The 22737-nt window shown below is 34.9% G+C and overlaps 2 protein-coding genes and 1 pseudogene across 4 annotated transcripts; 1 reads left to right on the top strand and 2 right to left on the bottom strand.

Annotated features, from left to right (window-relative positions):
• Positions 1-6465: 6465 nt before the first annotated feature.
• Positions 6466-11795, bottom strand: LOC138933413 (uncharacterized). Of its 3 annotated transcripts, none has more exons than XM_070296094.1 (7): positions 11183-11795; positions 8378-8573; positions 7931-8235; positions 7753-7851; positions 7450-7665; positions 7104-7266; positions 6466-7016 (listed from the first exon to the last, which is right to left on the bottom strand). In XM_070296094.1, exons 1-4 carry the CDS (start codon positions 11405-11407, stop codon positions 7834-7836), a joined length of 744 nt encoding a protein of 247 aa, XP_070152195.1. In that variant the 5' UTR covers positions 11408-11795; the 3' UTR covers positions 6466-7016; positions 7104-7266; positions 7450-7665; positions 7753-7833. The 3 variants fall into 3 exon arrangements, 2 of the variants coding, with proteins under 2 accessions (XP_070152195.1, XP_070152197.1); XR_011446964.1 differs by lacking the exon at positions 11183-11795 and adding an exon at positions 8653-9536 and having other exon boundaries at positions 6468-7016; XM_070296096.1 differs by lacking the exon at positions 7931-8235 and having other exon boundaries at positions 6472-7016; positions 11183-11792.
• A 263-nt stretch (positions 11796-12058) lies between these two features.
• On the top strand, positions 12059-19307 carry LOC138933414 (uncharacterized). Its single transcript, XM_070296097.1, is given in 8 exon segments — positions 12059-12513; positions 12516-12882; positions 13772-14521; positions 15340-16343; positions 16466-16504; positions 16590-16857; positions 17500-17609; positions 18337-19307. Coding segments are annotated over 4 exon segments (1998 nt in total). The 5' UTR covers positions 12059-12275; the 3' UTR covers positions 15983-16343; positions 16466-16504; positions 16590-16857; positions 17500-17609; positions 18337-19307.
• Positions 18323-22737, bottom strand: part of LOC138933333 (uncharacterized) — a 125516-nt pseudogene continuing 121101 nt past the window's right edge.

Raw genomic sequence — 22737 nt, forward strand, 5'->3', positions numbered from 1 at the left:
GCGGCGGAGATCGAGAGGAGAGCGCGCGAGTCCCTTGGGGAGCTGGAGCGAATGGTGTCTGTCTCCAGTAACCTCAAGGGGACTTTTAAGCGCGGCATGCGCCTCACGGCGGTCAGGGTGAAGGCGTACTGCGCGGAGCTCCTTAGCCGGACCGGGACCGGCGAGGACTCGCAGGTGGGCCTCCTCCGTTCGGCCAACGAGTGGCTGAGGAGGAGATTGTCCGCCTGCGAGAGCGAGATCGCGGCGTTGAGGGAGGAGGTCGCGATTCTGAGGGGGGGCCAGGTGCCACGCCCTGAGGCAACCCCCCCGGACGGGAGGAGTCCCCCGTCGAAGGTCCTCAGGACCTTGCGGCCCTTGGGGGGCGACGACGGTGGGGGCGTCGGGAGGGTCTCCCCGTTGGGGGGGGTCCGCGGGGGGGGTCCCGAAAGGGGCCTTCGCGGCGGCGGGCTCCCCTCCCCCGGGGACCCCTACCCGAGGGGATAAGGAGGGCTCCGCGGAGTCAGTCCTGGGGGTTTCTGCGCGCGGTAAGGCCCGCAGGACCCTCGGGGACTCCCCGGGGGCCTCCATCCCTACTTCCCCCCGGTATGGCGGGGGGATGAGGATGGATATGGAGGAGGGGGGAACGGGGGAGCATTCGGGGCCCCTCTCGGTGGCTCAGGTGGAGGCCCTTCTGGCCGAGGGCCTAAGAGGCGTTGAGGAACGCCTCATGTCCGCGCTCGGGCGGATCGGGGGCGGAGGAGGGACCGGCGGCAAGTCCGGGCGGGGCGGTGGGGTGGAGGCTGCGCCCCCCCCCCGCTAAGCCCCCCCCCCGGCCCAGCGGCCGCAGAAGGCCAAGTTCCGGAAAGGGGGTGGGGGAGGGGCTCCGGCCCCCCCCGCTTACCCGACCGGGCCCAGCAGCCCGAGAGGGGCGGATCCCGGAGGGGAGGTGGGAGGATGGCTGCGGCCCCTCCCGCTATTCCCGACCGGGCCCAGCAAGCGCCGCCTGCGGCGCCTCCTCCCGCGCAAGCGGGGAGGGCGAAGGGACGGAGGCCCCGGCCTCCGGGGCCGGCAGCGGTTTTGCTGTCGGCGCCGGAGGGTGCGGGGCTTACCGTCGGGGCGGCGATGGCCAGGGCCCGGGAGTGCATCGACCTCTCGGGACTGGGCATCGCCGACACTCGCGTGAGGAGCGCCGCGAATGGGGGGACCCTCATCGAGGTTCCCAGACCGGCGAGGGTCCGAGAGGAGGACCCTGAACCCCCCACGTCCGACGAGCTCGCGGACAGGCTCGCGGAAAGCCTCAGGGGGGTCTTGGAGGGGACAGGGGTCCGGGTTGCCCGGCCCTCTAAGTTTGCGGAGATGCGACTTAGAGGGCTGGACAGCTCGGTTACCCTGGAGGAAGTTAGGCGGGCCCTCACGGCCCTCGGGGGGCCGACGGGCGGGGGTCTTCGGATCCGGAGGCCCGCGTCCGGCCCGGGGACCGTGTGGGTTCGGGCACCCGTTGCCCTCGTAAGGAGGGTGGCGGCTGCCGGGAGGGTGCGCGTGGGGTGGGCATGGGCACAGGTGGAGGTGCTTCGCGCCCGCCCCCTGCGCTGCTACCGCTGCCTGGCGATCGGCCACGTCAGGCAGCACTGCACGGAGGGTCGGGATCGGTCCGGGTTGTGCTACAGGTGTGGCACACCCGGACACCCCGCATCGAGGTGTCCGGCGAAGGCCCCCAGTTGTCCCGTTTGTGCGGACCTGGGGAGGCCGTCAGATCATTGCGTGGGGGCAAGGGGTTGTGCCCCTCCCCGCGCCGCGAGGGAAAGGAGGGGGGGGACCAGTGCGTCGCAAGGGACCCTGGGCCAGCCGCAGGAGACTGACCCATCCGCCGCGACGGAGGCGGCGGATCCCCATCCGACTACGGGGGATGGCACCATGGGGGGCGGAGGGACGGAGGATATGGAGGTGGAAGGTTTTCTTCCTCCTAGTCCTCCTCCCCCTCCAGCAGGGTGCCGTAGGGAGGATGTCCCCATATAAGAATGGGGACTCTGGGGAGGAAATATTTCCTCTCCAGCAGGACGGTTGTCATCCGTGACTACTGGCAGGGGGCCTCTCTGAAGTAGTGCAGATGCCAGTTTCCGGAGAGGTCCCCGATAAAGCCAGGGATGGACAACCCGGAGGGGGTTTTAGTGGGTAGTCCCTCGACCGTCAGGTCGGGGGGAGTCCCACATAACCCCGCCTCGATTCCCCATCGGGGCGGGGTATGCGTAAAAGCATTTCCCCCTTCGTAACAAAAAAAAAAAGGCAGATCATCATGTCCATATTTTTTTAAGCCATGAAGCAAACTAGTAAGAGCATTCTGTCTAATTTGGTATGTTATAGCCCAATGATATAAAAAACCTCTTAAATCTGATTCTTTGTCCGCATTATCTATTCTAAAATCTGGCTCTACATTGTCATTACATAAATCAAAATGTTCTAACCCATTATCTGAGACATCAGAATCAACATACGAAAAATCGCTATCTAAATCATCATTAACATAGTTGAAATCATCATTATTAAAAGAATAATTATCAAGATTCTCACTACCCTCAGGAATGTGCACATCATTTACAAAATTGGTTCCATTCTCTGAAACTAAATTACTGCAATAATTGCTAGATGACTGAAGATTATCAAAACAAGAAACATGAGATGAATCTGTTTGAGGATCACTATTTGAAGCTACTGCTACTGATTCTAATACGATATTTGATAATTTATTTTTATTTACATAAAGTAATTTATTTATACTATTTTCAAAAGCTTTATCAAGACGTCTTTTTTTTTGCTTATCTGAAAGTTCTAGATATGGTTTCCTCTCCGACATTTTGAAAATAATAAAGTCTGCTACTTAATTAAAACTTTAGGTTTATAATTTATTTATTAATAAAAACATATGGATAGTTAAATGAATAAATATACTTCCCAGATAGCACGATCCTTTGCCGCAATTATAGAAAATTTTAGAAAGAAATTAGAAAAAAAATTTAATCCCTATTTTTGAAGTTTTTCAAAATTTCGATGTCCTTCCTTTCGATGTGGATAATTACAATCGAATTCACTTGACAATCAGTTACATACATACGCTTGCTGCTTGATGACTGAGAGATTTTTGTTCTTGACGCCTTTTGTACTAGCAATCCTTTACTGATTTGAACTTCAAACGTCAACTGCAGATTAATTATAGTATATAAATTTATAAAAAATGCTTAATAAATTATAAAAGAAATTATAGAAATTAATTAAGTTTACAGGTGTACAGGTTAGAATGCATCAATATAATTGTATACATCATATAATGATGCATTAATAAATAATTTAGTAAAAAATTAATTATACTTACCAAAATATTCATAAATTTCATGCACATATAGAGCAATGTTCATTATTTAACAGTTATAAATAAAATGACTGAAGCATCTGCACGACGCACACAATGAGCGCGGGGAACTGCGTTTATTAACTAACAAAAGTTCTCTAATTGATGTCTTATAGAGTTTTCTTGCAGATAATTTACAAAAGATGTCTTTAAAGAGCTCTTTTTGATATACTCAAAAAGTCATCTTTCAAAGGTGCTCTGAAAGTTATCTTTTGCATGCAAAGCATCAAAAAGATGTCAATTTGACAGCTTTAAGAAAATCTTAAAGAGCTCTTAAAAAAGATGAGTTCTAAGTCCTCCAAAAAGTCATCTGATGTTTATTGGGTAAGAAATCTAATTTTATTTATACTATATAATAGAAGGCTCTAATAATAAATATACATAATATAGGAAAAACTGACCAATTATGAGCCTGACGCGGTAGGTAATGCGCGAATTTTCTGAATGATTGCTTTTTTTACTTTTTTTATTCAAATGAACGTTTCGGTTCAATATTTCGAACCTTCTTCAGCATCTGTGAATTACATAACGTATACATCGTGGATTATTAAATGTGGATATAAACGAAGGCAAATACAAATAAATTAGAATATGAATTACGTACTAAGAAATCACCCGCATATGCACATGTCAAAGACATTTTATTTAATACAATATTTTTATATGCGTAATATAAAAGTTATTAATATTTATATTATTAATTTACAATAACCAATATAAATTTTGCGTTTACTATTAAAACGGATTAAATATATATACAAAAAATAAAGTAAAATGTAAAATAAATATATAAAATAAATATAATACATATTATAAAAGATATATAGTATATATATAATATATTATAATACATTTTATTATATAAAATGTAATTAAGAATACGTCGCAATAAAATGTTAAAATATATTGCGCATTTTTTATCTCTTCGTACATTATAGTATTTACAAATAAATCGAATTATACGTCAATATAATAAGTAGAATAAGTACAAATTTTAACATTACTCATATTCCAGACAGTACACAATATTTATAAAATATGTACAAAATATTTACAATAATTATTTGAATATTTTATAAATATTTTGTGATCTTAGATTTAACAGATCATAAAAATTTATCATTAATATCATAAAAATTATTATAAAAATATTGATAAATATTTACAAAATAATTACTATAAATATTTTTTTTCCTTACCATATAAATATTATATAAAATATTTAACCTATATTTAAATAAAATATATCGAATAAAGTTTTTATGATTTCTTCTTTTAATACGTATACAAAATATGTATAAAATATTATTTATATAATATTTCAAAAAAGAAATAGTAAAAAATATTTATAAATATTTATTATATATATAAATATTATGTGCTGTCTGAGATCTTGAAATGAGATGGATGTATATTCGCTCGTTGAAGAAAAAAAAGCGAAAAACCTGAAAAAGAGAGAGAAATTATATACAAAATGTATCATAATTGGCGCTTACGAAGCAACACTAGAGCAACATGGCGCAGCTTACCCGAAAATCATTTTGGCGGTATAATGTCCGCCATACGTTTTCGATCCCGCCAAAAAGATATTCTCGGATAGGCTGCGCCATGATATTCGAGTTCGTGATTGGTCGTAGTCTTACTGTTATTATGCAGGATGTGAGCCTCGATCATTCTTAATTCAGTCGTTGCAGTAGTAAGTGGTGTACAGTGTGTAGCAACGAACGATAGTGAACGAAGAATATTGAGAAGATTAGAGTGTGATATTGTAGGATATTCAGCAGAGATTACGTCGCTTGCAGCAATATCGTCGAGAAAACACGTAAATATGAAAACAAAATTAAAATCAGCTATGTCGCCAAAATCGTTGTACAGGTTATCCATAAGGCAACGAAGTAGAATTATGTACGAAATTAGACAAAATTTACGCTTACAATATCGTTTAAAATGCAAAACTGCCATTACAGAGTCCAATGATCGTGACATTCAAAATGCTCTTGGTCCATCAATTACTGAATGTTATAGCTCTTTTTCAGATATTATAAATGATACTTGCAATTACAGGCGTGATATTAATGTAGAAGATGATGGGGTTTCTTCTTCTGTCTCTGATGCCAGTGATATACCCGAGCAGCACATAAACATTGGTCTTATATTGGATCTATGTTGATTGCCCAACGTTTATTATATCGGCCCAACGTTCCGAAATAACAATGGACCAATGTTGGCGGCGTCACACTGGTTTACTGATGGCCAATGGTTGGTGAAATGTTGGATTTTGCATTTAGCCAATATTATACCAACAATTGAAAAATGATCCGATCGGACAAAAACATTGACCCAATATTGGGCATATGTCGACTGTCTAAATTGTAGATATTGGCCCAACGATTTCAAATGATAATGGACCAACATTATCTGCATTGCAATAAATATATAATTTTTAGCTAATATTAATTTCAAAAACCACAGATCCCAAGAATAAAATGGATATCAATAAATTTTTACCTACAACTGTTAATTACATCCATATAAATCACATAGATTTTAACTCATTACAAGAATTCCAAGAATTATATAAATAACATGCCATTACTAACATAATTATGCAATTATAAACAGATATAAATAAAAATATATTGGTGTCCATTTTATTTTTGTGATGTATGGTTAATGAAAATAATATTAGTTAAACATCGTATACTTATTGATTAGAAATTGTCGACTAATTAAACCTCAATAATGGAAAGATCATAAGCAACAAATCAAAATAAATCAATTTTTGTAATAGAATTATGACATGTCTGAAATTCGGATATAGAGGTTGTCTTTATTATATAATATATGCAATAAAATAAACAGTTCTATAATTAAATGTTTTAATTCTAAGACTGAACAATACATAATTTAGAATAAATCTGAACAAAATAATATAATTTTTATTGTAATATAATTTGGTATAAAATATTGTTTATTATATTTATATAAAATATTGTTATACTATACTATAAATATTGTTATATTATATTATTTATATATATGTTAAGATCAGTCTTTTTCAAAATAAAACGTTATATATGAACAATTTAACTTCTAAGTTTAGCAGGAACTTTTATAATTGCACAGTTATAAATTATCTTAAAAAAAAACTAACTATATCAAACATAAATGCAATTGATATATTACTGACTAGCAATATTAATATTCCTAACAGTAAATAATAATGTCACAAAGTAAAGTACTATATTGTACATAATAATAGCAGCAAAATATATCATTTTTATCAAGAGCAAAGTAAAAAATCATATTGATGTCCTGAAAGTAATTTAATATAAAGTAATTTAAAATAAAGTAATATAATATCTGTAAAAAGCAATCATTTTCCATGATTAACTTTATGGCAAATCTAAAATTAAATGAAAAAGTTGGAAATTTTCCATGGAAAGAGAAAGCATAACAAAATTTAATTCTTAACTCGTGTAATTTTCTGATTGTGATTCATCAATCTAATTGTTATTTATAGTTTCCTTCCTCCTGTTTCGACCACCATCTCGATCCATTGCATAACGTAACCAAGATTTAATTGTTTCTTCGGTTATCTTATAAGAGGTTTCTTGATTAGTGCTTGCGAATCCTATAAAGATGCGGATAAAAAAACTCAATTTTACAATATGAAAATTGCATCACAATTTATTTTCAAGAATCGTAATTGTAGGCTTACTAAGAATGAGTTGGCATACGGCATCAAAAGATTGAAGACTGGTTTTCGCTCCTCTTCCTGCCCAGTTTAATTTTTGTGCTAATTCATTATGAACAATCCTTCTGAGAATTCTCCGTGTGTGATCCGCTTGCGAAGTTCCTCCAAGGCGGCGAAAATGATTTACCTAAGAACAAAAATAAAATCATCTTTAATTTTTTAGCTAATTTTCTTTGAAGATAGCCATGAATAACGGAAAAGTTTTCGTTTTTCTTATAACGAAATGCAAACAGTTTAGAAAAACAAAACATAAAGGTTTTACAATTTTAAGAAAGAACAACATAAATCAACATATATAATTGATGCTTACGTAAAGTGCAAAGACAGATTTTTGTTTCAGAAGTTCATTGAAAGTTGAAAGATTTCTCAGTGATAAGGCAGGTATAAGAGTCTCTGTTTTCTCAGGTAACTTTTCTTCTGTAACGTTGTCTGAACAGTTTGTTTTTTATACATTTGATGTCTTTTTTTATGCTACCTATGTCATACTTAATATCTTCAAATGTAATAACAAATTTTGTGATTTGACCTGAAAGCATGTTTGATTATTAGCATTTTAATGTTTGTAATAGTAAGTATTGATTTTCTCCTGAACAATAGTAAAAGCTTATTTTACCTTCAGATAAACTTGTATTCGCTCGCGGTTCTGACGTTGTTGCTACTCTTGCCGCTGTCTTAAGTACAGACGAATGCGAACTCATTTCTTTATCGATATCTATAAACATAAGTCAGAGGTTATCAAAATATTCTATAATTTACTAAAAACATAAAAACATTTGTGTTATGTAATTTACTTTGGATATTATCATTACTAGTCGGTAATTTAATAGGTTCTGGTTCAGGTAAAGGTTTGCTTTTTTTTCGACATTGAAACTTGTTCTTTGAAATAAAATTTCGATTTCTATCTTATCATCATTTTCACTGGATAAAGATGCTTCATCAGATGATATTTCAGATGCAGATTTTGATGCATAACGCTGATTTGGAAAACGTTTTCTTTTATTTATTTTGTTTTCGATTACCTCCGTGCCTGTTTGAATTTCATCAGTATCTAAATACTGATATCCATCTTTTTTTGATTTAGCTTTTGTTAAGAGATCTATAAATTATACTAATTAGTTTCATATCAAACTGAGCTTTCAATTCCCGTGAGAAAAGAGATAATAAAATAAAAGTCAAATTTAAATTTTGAAAATATGTTAACAGTTATTATTAAAAGTCTATTTTAAAAAAACATTAACCTGTTTGATACAAAACTCGACATGAATGTGTTTTCCAACATGATTTTGGTGTTTCGAAAGTTGTAACTGCCTTCCAAAATCGAGTTCCTTTATATTGAGGATAGAATGTTTTATGATTTCCATCAGTTAACCAGAAAGTTGGTATCACTTCACAACTTTCTTCGTCAGGAAAATCCACTACAGAAAACATTTTTATCTATAAATAAAAAGAAAACATAAATATTAAAATATTATATAATTGTAGATATTATAACAAGAAAGATATAATCTTATACCTTTCTTTTTTTACGGTGTATGCAGAAGAGGAAGACATATCGAGAAAAGAGACTGTTTCAAAAGAACATTTTTACAGAAAACAGAGCTGATATTCATCAAACTTCATATTGTTTGGATAGCGATGAAACTTTAAATATTTTCAAAAGTGATGAAGAACACGGATAACTGTACATATCTTCTATTTGCAAATATTTTAATCCAATAATATATATATCCTTATTCAATTCGACAAAATTGTAAATTACTACAATGTTATTGTCTTTCATGCTGACACAGTTATTTCCGGAAAACGTTGATAAAGTGATGGCAGTGCTTTTCACCTTCCTGAATTGTTGTACATGACAAGGAAAATCAGTCAGAGGTCCATCTGAATGCCTTGAATTTAATACAACATGATAGCGAAATTTTTTATCTTTTGTGTAATCATGTAATAGTTTTTTGTTTTCTGCAACTAATACATGTGAGCTCTCTGACAGCCTTTTCACTATTTGCTGTAATGGTTGATTAGAAGTTCTCTTTAACTGAAAATGAAAGGACTCAAAAGGGAAAGCACTAAATGAGTCAAGAATGCCATATTTCTTTGCATCAGCTGTTAAATGTGTTAAACAATGAACATTATAAACAACTGTGTCAGCACCATATAATTTAGACCAGTGATTAACAAAGGATCTCAACAAATCGGAAGCAAAATTAAGATAATGTACAATTAAACTCGTACTACATAAGATAGTGGAAGCTACATGTAGTAACAAAAAATGTTTATAAATTGCGAAAGGAACATTGTTATTTAAAACAACTATTCCAGAATACAAAAGGAATTGCCGAAATTCTGATGCTTTCCAATATGCAATTTCCTTTAAGCTACGTGGTTTCCTTTGAAACTCAATTGGGAAATGCATTCTCGGAGCAATTAATTCATTGGAGATGCAGTGAATAGAATTAGTTGATAATCTAACACGTAGATCTCATTTTAATAACATAATTAGAAGCTTACGCATGCATCCAAGATTAACCAAATGCATGTAATCCAAAGGAATTTGGGAAACTAACCCAATATTTAATTCTGACAGAGGAGATATTGACTTATGATGATCTGGATCTGACATTGAAGCAAAACTTTCATCAGTACGTAATGGTGCATTTTGTAATGGAAATGTCATTCTATGATTTATATATACACCTTCTTGTTCACATCGGTCACAACCTGAATATGCATTAAATAACTTGCAACATTTGATCATACAACGTGCTGGAGTGTCACAGATAAAAGCTCTGATTACAACTTTAAATTCCGTTTGACTTCTGTCATGGAAAAATCCATTTTCACATAATTTTTTGAGTTCTGGTACGAAGTCTTCAAAATAATCAGTAATTGGTTCTGGCTTACTTTCACCAAGAAACAAAGAAACTAAAAATGGCTCATACTGATATTGTTTATCAATAACATAGCAAAGTATTGGCCAAAATTGCTTTGAGGAACTTTTATATATAGGTATTCCATCAACATTAAAAGTCAATTGAATAGTGTCGCCATAATATTTATGCTTCATTTGTAAATTGGGAATGATACCGATATAATGCAAATCACCACTACTGCCTAACTTTCTTACAAGTGTTGTCCTACTTGTTTTTAATAGGGTACGTGCATCTCTGGGAAGATTTTCAATATTTGTGTGTACTTTCAGAATTTTTAATAACTTGTTTATCGATGAATGCTTAATATTTTCTTTGATGCACCATTTTTGTATTTCACTTTTTATAGATGTATCACTATTACTCTGTGACATATTGTCATTTGAAAATGATGCAGACTCATTATCGAAATTATTATTAAGATTTTCACAATAATCATTAGTATCATCAGAATCACTTTTTAAATCATTCACACAATTTTCATATAAATGATAATTATTACTATCTATATTTTCATTATTATTATCAATCAATTGATAGAAATCGTTTGTGTTATTTTTTTGATAAGTGACATCTTTTAAATATGATTCCATTGCAATTTTTACTCCCTCGCTATCTTCCTTTAAAAATTCTTTCATATGGACTTTGACCCTTTTCTTAATTTCTCTATACTTCCGGGCTCTGTGTGCCATTTTTAGTTCTACAATAAAAATAGATAATCAATTAGAAATTACGTGATATTAATTATGAATATGCATCATATTCAGATGATAATACATATAGGATAATAATAACTATAACAATGACACATCTATTAGAAATTGCCAAAGAAAAGATTAGAAGAATATAGAAATACTATAATAAAAAATTATTAATAATTATTTATAATTATTAATAATTTTTTACTAATAATTAAGTACTTCAAGTATTTCAGAAAAGTCGACGAAATTATTGAACGATTTTATACTGACTATATTTTTGATGCTACGTTTAACTTCCTAATATAATTTTCTGCCAAGCAAACACGATTATTTTAGGTTAAGAATTACTTTCCGTTGTTAACTGTCAGTAAATACCATAAATATCTTTATACAAACAAATAAAAATGTTACTCACTTGTAATCCAAACAAGAGCACAATTCTTCTTTTTCTTATTTTAATTATTAAACGTCCATCCTCGTCTAAATTGTTTGAAATGCAATACCACGCACTAACACAAGCACCCATAAAACGATCCGAATGGCGGTTGCGATGTACGCGGTACGCGGCCCCGTCAAAACAAAGATGAAGGGATATGCATGCAAAGAGGAGCCATGTCTGTGTGCGCTCAGCGCCACTCATGTATCAAAGAAATTTCTTAAATATGCATATATATCATCCTTGAGAAAAATTATTGGCTGGTTGGTCTAACGTCGGCTAAACGTCATTCAACAAACGGTTGGTCTAACGTCGGCTAAACGTCATTCAACAAACGGTTGGTATTGCGTCGTCAATCGATTAATAATGTATACTAAAATAATTAAAAATACTGCAGACAGATTTTAAAATAGTTAAAATTTACAAAGAAACACAACAATGTCTTTTCATTCGTATCAAATAAATAAAAAAAAAGCTGTCTAACTGATTCATCGGATTGTAGCATTTTAACAATGTCGGTCCAACATTGTTTTCCCAACTGCCGATGCTTCCGATTAAAAGCCAACCGTTGGTCAACCAATATGTGCTGCTCGGGTAGTTTCATCATCCTTTAAAATTACTTCTATGGAATCATCTTTCCGTAAACGTTTAGCGTCTTGCTTCGTAAATAATAATATAATGCATATGCAAGGTAATAGTATATTATCTCTTCTTCGAACACATCTCTGTTTTAATAAATTACCGAAAGATGTTAGAACGCTTCTTGATACACCACGTACATGTGCTGTCGTGTCTCGTGTAGAACCAGGAGAATATATTCATTTTGATGTGGAAGCAGGAATTATATGGAAGCAGGAAATATCTTTCATATATTTCCATCGCATCTATTGTTAATCAATTGGAACTAGATTTCAATATAGACGAATGTAGTTTAAATAAGTCAGGTAGCATTCAGATCTGGCCCATCCAATGTAGAATTGCAAATATACAATATGCAAGGCCTATAGTAGTTGGAATTTATAAAGGTGCGCATAAGCCATGCGATTCCAATATTTTCCTGAAAAAATTCATTATGGATATTAGAAAGATCATGTGTAGTGGAGGTATTAATTTTCATGGTAATAAGATACCAATAAGATTAAGATGTTTCATAGCTGACGCACCAGCTCGAGCTTTTATTCTGAATCATCGTAGTCATGTGTCCTGCCAGCCTTGTTCCAAGTGTAAAGTTTCTGGGATACGTCATGAAGGTCGTTATGTTTTCAATGGCACTAATCATCCTCTTCGCACAGATGAAGAATATATCAGATGTTAGACGAGGATCATCACAAAGAGGGCAGAAGCCCATTATCAATGCTTCCAATAGGTATGGTTTCGCAAGTTCCTTTTGAATACATGCATCTTGTATGCTTGGGTGTAATGAAAAAACTCTTATCTGCATGGATATACGGAAAATATTCACGTCTATCAAAGTTGTCAGGAAGATCCATCCATATTATGTGTACAAGATTGAATAATCTTAAAGAATATTGTCTATCGGATTTTGCAAGACGTCCCAGATCTCTCGATATATGTTCCAAGTATAAAGCAACAGAATTTCGTCAATTTCTACTTTATACAGGCCCAGTTGTAAGGTACAATGTACTAGACGAACGATTGTACAAGCATTTTTTATTCTTATACGTGTTGTGCCTCCGGAGAGGCACGGTAGTTGGGATCGTTTGCCGGAAGGAATTTAGGAATTCGGGCTCCGCCCGAGAACTTCACTGTCTTTATTTGTTTAGAAATGACACCTCTGCATTTAAATAAATATATTAATATCTATTTTATTCATGACTTGGCTTGATTAAAATGTTCCCGCACTTTCGCTCGCGTCGCGTATCGCGATATCTTAACGTGCGCGTGTCTAGAGTCGAGTTTCGGTCTTGAGACTCGCCTTTCGCTTCTTCGTATATATTTCTGCCGACTGCGTGGCTATTCAATATTATAATAATTATTGATACTCGTTTTGACACTCGCGGTTGTTAGAGATATTGCTCGCGTAAAGGAATAAAGATTGCCCGTTTGGTAGTTATTGTGACTACTATTAATTAATGATCAAGATTGTCCGCGTAATATTAATGGTAAAGCCTGCCCGCCGTTCGTTAGCGGTGGGCCTTTTTATTAACTCCCTTTGGCTACCCGGGAGGGGGTCGTTTAGCGACAAGGCTGTGTGTCGTGTCGCTTGATTTTGGCAATATCCGGATGCAAGCTAAGAAGTTCTAAATAGGACTTCTTTGCTTGCACTTTCGCAATTTCTTTATTCCTTTTTATTTCGCTTTTAAGTAGGACTTCTACGTTGCATTTTCGCAATGTCCTTCTTCCGCTTGCCCTGATTTCCGCGTTTTCGCAATGAAATGATTGCACGGTCGCTCGGGCTTAGCGCGTGGCTCGCGTTGTCAGCACTTTGTTCGGTCAACGCTCGTAACGTGATCTGTATTCGCGTTACACGTTGGGCAATCATATAAAATAATATGTATTTAGAATAATATATTTAATAATTCGTGTATAGCCTGTTCGGGCTATAACACACGCAGCAATAAGAGTCATGGTCTCCAATTCATCGCCAAGACAACACTTAAGCTTTGCAGAACTTGCGCTGCAAAAATTTGTTTATAGAAGTGAAAGTCTGTATGGTCCAACATTTAATACTTATAATGTCCACGGTCTTCTTCATCTTATCAGCGATGTGAGACGTTTTGGTTGTTTAGATTCATTTTCTGCATTTCCTTATGAAAATAACATGTCAATTTTCAGGAAATATTGTAGGAAACCGGGTGTACCTCTCCAACAGTTTTTTAATAGAATAGCAGAGATAGAAGTTCATGGAACAAGCAATAATCAAGATGTTCATTCGTCTATTCGTGTATCTATACCATATAATAATGATAGTAATTGTCTTCAATACCGTAAAATTAAATTTAATAACATATCATTAGGTATAGATGTACGTGACAATTTTTGTATCTTACGTGATGGATCGATTTGTATCGTCTTTAACATTATCGTGGATAATAACTCCTTTTGTATGGGTGTTAAAAAATTTTTAGAGATTCATGATTTTTACGATATTGGCATGGTATCCTCTGTTTTTCAAATATATAGGTGTGCTACCTTAAACAGCGAAATTTTTTATGTTCATCCAGATCAGGTCCATGCAAAATGTTACAGGATGCCTTTTTCCAACAGCACATCAATGGACGATAGCGACAATGACGAAGCAAATAATTTGGAAACGTCGCAATATATTGTCGCTGTTATTATACACAGCGAGAAGATGTAAGATGTATCTATGCTGTAAACTGTTTATTTTTATTTTTATAGGAATTGGCAGAACACGTACTCTCTTTTTTTGCATCTGTTTTCCATATTTTTCTCTCTTTTGCTTTCTGACTTTGTCGCTTTTACATGGTCTTTTCAAAAAGTGGCGAGAAATCGTACGAGATGCTGTAATATTTACTGTGTTATATTTATATTTTGCCTTTTTCTTATACTTTCTTATACTTGCTTTGTTTTTCATAGATAATACATATTGTATCTATCTCCTTGTATTGTATCTATCTATATTCTATGTTCTTCGCGATAATTTGCTTAATAACTCACTTTGATGTTCGAATTTCTCCTCTTTAAATATATTGTAACATTTTTTGATAATCCATTCTTGATTGAATTGCACTTGACACTAAAAAGCATTTTGTAGATAGATTGTAGGTTCATTTTGAACAAAAATATATAAATATTAATTTGAATAAAAATGTCAATGTTATGTGAAACGGTAAGATTTATTGCATAAAATATTGCTATTCTATTAAGTTTTAAAATATATATATATTGCCGATATTGATATATATTGTGAAATATAATAAACTACATTTATAAGCTATTTTTAGAGAGAATAAAATAATCATGGATATTGTAATATTGCTTGTTTTTTAAATAACTAAAGTCAGTAATTAACAAATACTTAAATTTATTACGAAAATCATTTTACATAAATTCATTGAAAATCTTTTTTACATCTGACTATAATTAATATAAAATATATGTTACATATTATATAAAATGTATCATTTACTAATATGTATTTTAATTTACAGGGATTTACAGATGAGACCGAAGCGTAATATTTCAAAACCATTGCGCTATCAAACGACTTCTTCGGACGAAAGTCCGAAACGAAGAAATACCGCATCAATTGCCGGAGATATTGATAAGAATATCGATGATTTGAGGAGGATTGGGCAAAACATGGATAATGAAATAAATTATTTTTTTTCTCCATCACATACAAAACCAAACATCGTACACACGCGCATACATTCCAAACAATCAAATGAATCCCATACAAACGTTGAGTCACATACAGTCATACAACCACAAAAAAATATTCAAGTATACAACGGAATAAATAGTCAAGCACATACAAATATTGAAACATATAGCATAAACAATCAAGCACACACAGATATTCAATCACACACAAACATTGATGCACATGATATAAATAATCAAACATACATAGACCTTCAACCACACACAAGCATGCAAGCATATAATACAAATAGTCAAACACATACAGACATTGGACCGCACACAAGCATTCAATTATGCAACGCAAACAATCCAGCACATACAGATTTTCAACCGCATACAAACATTCAATCATGCAACGCAAACAGTCCAGCACACACAGACCTTCAACCGCATACAAGCATTCAATCATACAGTATAAACAATTGAGCACACACAGACCTTCAACCGCATACAAGCATTCAATCATACAGTATAAACAATTGAGCACACACAAATCTTCAACTGCACACAATTAAAACATATTCACGTACATCTCAAACACTTGTGTCGCTAATGTATCGCAGGCATCACATACATTACACACATATCCTTCCACACACAATAATACATATACATCAGACATAGAAACTGGAAAAACAATTTACACTAATGATACATTATTCGAGTTTCAAGACAATACGGGAACATTGTCTCCTCAGGGCAACACTGTACATCAACGCAGACAAGTTCATCAAGAATCTGCTCATGGTCAGCGTACCTTAACACATCCAGAAACAATAGATAATGGGTAAATTCAAATATATTTATTTGTATAAAATAAATCATTGTAAATTAAATAAAAATACTGATGCTATATAATAATAAATATTAGAATAATATTTACCTGTAAATGTTATTTAATCTTTGCAGAAGAGCGCACAGCTATATACGTGTGGAGGCAGAGCTGAAGTAAGTATCTAATATGTATCGTATTTATTAATACATGTGACATCTCTGTTACGACATCCATGTAATATTGATTTATCTTTTGTAGGAGAATGAATACTTTGCTGGAAAAATTATTAAAATGCGTGCAGCATCGCCATCATCCATCACATAAGCCAGCTTCGGGAAGCTCTTCGGACGGCAAAAGAAAGATTGAGGCACAGAATGCGAGATCGACGCACGCGGTCAAACAATTGCGAGAGAAGGATTAACCGCAACTTATGGAACGATGAGCGGCCACAAGAAAGTACGAATACCGTTGAGCAAGAAACCACAAATGATGAGGATTGAAAGTACTTTGCACTTTATTTATACAGGTTAGTTAATAGATATTATTAAAATGAGATCGGTTATGTGTGTATACGTGTTGTGTATGCGTGTCCCGATTGGACAGACTTCCCTAGGCCGCGTTTGGAAACCAGTGATGCCAGAAACATCACCCGTATGCACCATAGACTTATAGAGATAGACTGCGCGCTCTTACGGTCTTATTGTCTTAAACATTAAAAAGAGAGAGCGATAGTGGTTGGATCTCTTTCTCTCTCGCACAGTTGAAGGAAAGGGGATATCGCGGCGGGCGGAAAATGAACGGAAAAGCGAGGAAAATGCGCATATACTCGCAAACTGTTTATTTTCCGCCAGCCGCGATATCTTCTCTCCTTCAACTGTGCGAGAGAGAAAGAGATCCGACCACTATCGCTCTTTCTTTCTAATATTAAGACAGTCTTTCGACAGGGACACGCAGTCTATCTGTATAAGTCTATGGTGTGCACACGGGTAATGTTCCTGAACGTAGCCTCGATTGATCAATCGAGGTGTAATGAAAATCCCTAAACACCGGTCGATATAAATGGTAGTGTTCAATTGTGAGATGTATATTAACGGAATTCTCTCTCTAAATATAGTTACATTCCAATGAAAATGCTGTAATTAATATATAAAAATATTTTAATCCTCAGGAAACCATGTGAAAGATGTCCGCAACAGACGAGAGAAGAAGAAAGAAGAAACCAATCGGCACATTTCAGTGCCATTTTAAACGATTACGTTGGATCGTCTCGGAGAATCGGTATTTTTCAGCGCCAGTTTCTTAACCGCTTCTCAATCGGCACTTTTCAATGCCATTTTTTCCCTTTCTACCAACGTGGTTTAAACTTAATCGTTTATTAATTTGCAGAACGACAATATGAAACTTTAAAAAAATGTCTATTATATACATAATTCATATATATAATTCTATTGTCAGAAATTTTAATATTTTCATTCTGCAAGTTAATCACGATTACGTTTAAACCATATTGGTAAAAAGAGGCATTTAACCTTTACATTAAATTTATTTTCAGTTTTGTTTGTACTTTTCTACAAAGATTCTTTTCATTTAAAAATCAAAATTTATTTTAATACACTTTATACAGGGTATATCATAATTCGCGCTCACGAATTACATAGTGCTATTTCTGAATGAAAGATGAGTCGGAAAGTCCTGAACCATTTTTTTCTGCGTTGCTGAATGAAAGAGGAATTATTAATTAAAGGTCAATGCGGTTTTTTAAATGGGCATACGTTAGTGAGCCGCACATCGAGCAGTATGTGTGGCTACATTTAATTCGACGCGCGGTTCACGGTTGTATGTCTGTCTAAAAAACTGCGCTAATAAGGTGACATTTATTTAATAATTCCTTTTTTATTAAGCATTGCAGAAAATAATGGTTCACAACTTTCCGACTCACTTTTAATTTAGAAATAACGCTATGTAATTCGTAAGCGCGAATCATTATATTTTTATTTTCGCATAGGTAAGTTATTACAAATTACATCACGTTTTGTGTAACCTGCATTATTTCCTCCGGTTGGATTTCTTAATATATTATCGTTGTTTTCTACCAAATCTGTTTCTACTGGGTAATCGTCATCGTGCAACAAACAGAAGTTGTGCAAAACACAACACGCAATGATAAATTCGGGAATCAAATCTACACGTTCCATATCGAGTAATGACAATAAGCTTCTAAATCTTTCTTTTAGTAAGTCAAATGCACGTTCAATAACAATTCGAGCGGATGAATGGCAAACATTTTTTTTGTTTACTTGTTAGATGCCCATTATCCCGATATGATGTCATTAAATGTTTATGAAGAGAATAAGCTGAATCGCCTACTATATGACCATTATTATGAAATTTTCCGGGATCTTCTAAATAATTATGAACTTCAGACAAACGAAATACACGTTGATCATGGACAGAACCAACGTGTCCAGCAAGACAATGGTTAACTCGTCATTCATGGTCACAAACGGCCTGTTAATAATAAATAAAGAATTATAATTAATTATATAACTACATTTAAAACAAACATAATTTAAATTACTTGTAATTGTATACTAATATGATGTCCTTTTCTATTAACGTAAGATTCAGGATAAACATGTGGCGCTTTTATATTAATATGCGTGCTATCAATTGCTCCTATTATTCCAGAAAAAGTACTAGCTGCAGTAAATTCCGTCATAACTTCTTGTGCTCTATTGCCTTCTGGCCATGTAATAAATAGAGGAGATAATTTGGCAATTGCTTTTGACACTCTTCTTACAGCTCTTAATGCACTAGCTCTTCTGACATTAAATTTCTCACAAATAGATCTATAAATAATTTAACTATTAAACAAGTATAATTTAAAAACTAAAAGAAAAACACAGTATAGTTTATAAATTAAAAGAAAAATTTAATAAGCCTTATACCGATATAAATCTGGTGTAGCCATTTTCCATATGGCAAAAAGAAATTATTTTTCTGGTGATTATGTTTTACGTCCACTGCCTGATTTTATAATATTTAAGATGTAATGAAATGTTGTCTGCTTCATTCTAATAATATAATTATCAATTAAAAAAAAAATCAGCTTCAGGAAACAATAACATAAAATAAAGCATATAATCTATTTTTCACTCAAATATATTGTAAATATATATGAACTTTGTCTTATTATCCAAAATAAAGTTGACACTTGTGCAAATATTTATATAAAAAATATATTTAACTGAAATGTGATTTAAATTGTACATCAGTATGATAAAATCTTTTCTACATAATCCTGCAGCCGTAATATTGGATTTTTAGTACCATGTTTAAGAAATTGTCGTAACCCGACCAATTTCTTAATATATTAAAGAATGAAACAATAAAGTAAAATTAGAAAAGAGATCAAGGAAAGATAATTAAGAAAGAGCAAAGTAATAAAAGGATATTAATAAAATAAAAGTAAGAGACGTGACTAAAGAGAAGGAAGTCACGGTCAAGTTCTCGGAAGCTGAGTAAGCAGCTGACGAGACAGACTGACAAGCGGAGCACGAGACATGCTCCAGTCAGGGACACCACACTCCTCCCCAATCAACGACCTAATTAATTAAGAGATATAATAAGCGCGAGATGCACCTCGCGAGAGACGACTCGCAGACTACTCGCTCGCTCAATATTATCGAAGTACCGTACGTATCGCGCCCGACTATTATAATCGCGAATAAGTGAAAGTGTATTAAATCTTGCAAAATATACTAAATTATACCTAACGTCCGGGAGTGTCTTATTTCGAGCGTGGATCCTAATCCTTTGGGCGTACAAATCCCAAAAGACCTCTTCCTTAGCGGCTAGAGGCACAACAAAATATAATAATATTTTCTAATTCTATATTACATGAAGAATCTTTAACGTCGAAAAATATTTCGAGTAACATTAAAATTAGTAAACACAAAATAGCAATTTCTTTTTCCATTATCTTTTGGCATGCTTGCACTGCTTATTTTATTTATTATACCTTTATTTCTCTCAATGGTTTCAGTAATTCTAATCTGTAAAATCAAAGAATGGATCAATTTGCATTTCATCTTTCGTTCTATCGTTTCATGCTTTAGGATTACGCTCACGCACCCAAAGGGAATGATTTTTGTTTGCAATTCTAAGCGCTTAAGCAACAAATGGAACGAGTGCAAATAGCGCTTATAAGCGTGAGCGTTCAAATGGAACCCACTCGTAGTGTAATACGACATTTGTCCTATGAAGACTGTTCCGAATCTGAAATATAAATATTCATCCCATGTAAAATGCGTATGGAGGAAAGCTGAAGCATCAGAATAAATATCAGAATAAATTCATCTTTTCATACTATCTGTTTCTAAAATAATCCAAGTATTTATGTTCATACATTACCTAATCTTTCTTGAATTTCGATCCATAATCCTACTTAGAAATTCAATTTCTAATTTAGCACGCTCTCTGTACGGAAGTTTTCGAAGGCCTTCGGCCAATCTCAAAACAAAGTGATCCACAGAATCCATCTTTCCTGCAGGCTCGCTCACAACTGCAGCAATGAAAGCCTCTTCCAAATGATCTCTGTCATTTTTGGTCGAATCTGATTTCTTTCCTGCAAAGGTGTGAAAAATACCATTATAATAAATAATTTTTAATTTGAGGATGTTGGAATGAAATGGAAAGCAAAGATTTTGATTCAGAGCGAAAAAATATTAAAATTTTTAAATATAAATTAAAAGTAATGATTTTATTTCTGATGATTTTGTATTCATTGTGATGAAAATTTAATATGAATAATTACACATACGTTTTAAGGAATTTACATTCGAGATGTTGCTGCAGCTGGACGTGGAACGATCTATGCTTGCAGGTGATAGCGATACCGACGCATTATGGATGCTGACACACCGAGACGGTGAAACAGGCTCTATGGAAATAGGAAATAGTCCGTCTTCATTTATTGTGGGTAAAATACTTGATGTCCTAATAAAATTAACAAAATAATATTGTACAATATGCGTTATAATATGCTAACGTTTTGTGGGCCTCAGGAATGGGCATGATACCAAATTTACAGCAGGAAATAGTAAGATGATTGGTACTTATGGCCTTAGTTCCATACAGTCACTTAGAAAGCTCATCATTGCTTCAATCTAAATGTTTTCTAAAATCTAAATGTATTTTTACGTCTTGAGGTAGATGCGGATCCACTTGCAACATATTCATCTCTTTTTTTCCTATCTTTCATGTAGCAATCTTTTAAGTACTTCCATCGTTTTTTTACACCATCAACGTCCATGGTTCCTTTATGGTATTGCAGATATTAGAAAAGATTGCTATTCAATGAACATACATACATATATATACATATATACATGCATAAATACAATACATACAATACACGCAATCTGTAATAAAATACATAATAATTACACAATTTCGTACCTCTCATAACATTATACTTCATTCCAGACAGCATCCTTTTTTATCATTGTTCGTTCACTAAATGGTAGCTTATAATCGTACAATGCAGGCTTCTGGGCCACGCAAGCTATTAGTATTTCGTCAGCTGTCGCTTCCATAACCTGCGTCAATTCACCTTCCAACATGTATATCTGATCTTCCATTTCATCGCAGGTTTTATTATCTACAAAATATAGATCCCTGATAGAAAAGAATGATTCTGATCGATTAAAATATATTGATTTCTAAACTAAATCTTAATACCATATTCCATTAATTTTTAATCAATAAATATAATAAATAAATATTTTCAACATCTTCATCACAATTGTAAGATTTATAAAGACGCATTGAACGAAAATATCTATTTGATTTTTGGTGACGTTACCAAGGTCAGGTCAAGATCAACTTAATTTTTTTTAATGGAACGTCCTATTTTTCATTGCATATTCTTGTAGCTTATCTCGAGACCTTTTCGAAGCACTATAATAAAATACTTTTTTATTCAGTATTTTTCGAGTTATTTTATATCTTAATCTGACATATTTTAATATAAAAAATAAAATATCTCGTAAATATTTAGTTTTTGATAATATTTTACGAGATATTTTTATGTACAAAATAATGAGACAAATCAATTAGTGTCAAAAAAACAAATAGTTTTAAAAAATACATTGTAATGAATTAAATACTTTTTCTTAAAAACAATTTTTTTTATACCAATTGATTTGTCTCATTATTCTGTACATAAAAGTATTACGATAAGATTATCAAAAACTAAATACTTTACGAGATATTTTATTTTTTATATCAAAATATGTGTAAGATATAAAATAACTCGAAAAATGCTTAATGAAAAATACTTTATTATAGTGTTCTGAAAAGCTCTCGAGATAAGCTATAAGAATATGTAATGAAAAATAGGGCG

Source organism: Polyergus mexicanus, unplaced genomic scaffold (genome assembly GCF_030449975.1).
Source record: "Polyergus mexicanus isolate NDT 795.1 unplaced genomic scaffold, iyPolMexi1.0 SCAF_5, whole genome shotgun sequence".
Lineage (NCBI taxonomy): Eukaryota > Metazoa > Arthropoda > Insecta > Hymenoptera > Formicidae > Polyergus > Polyergus mexicanus.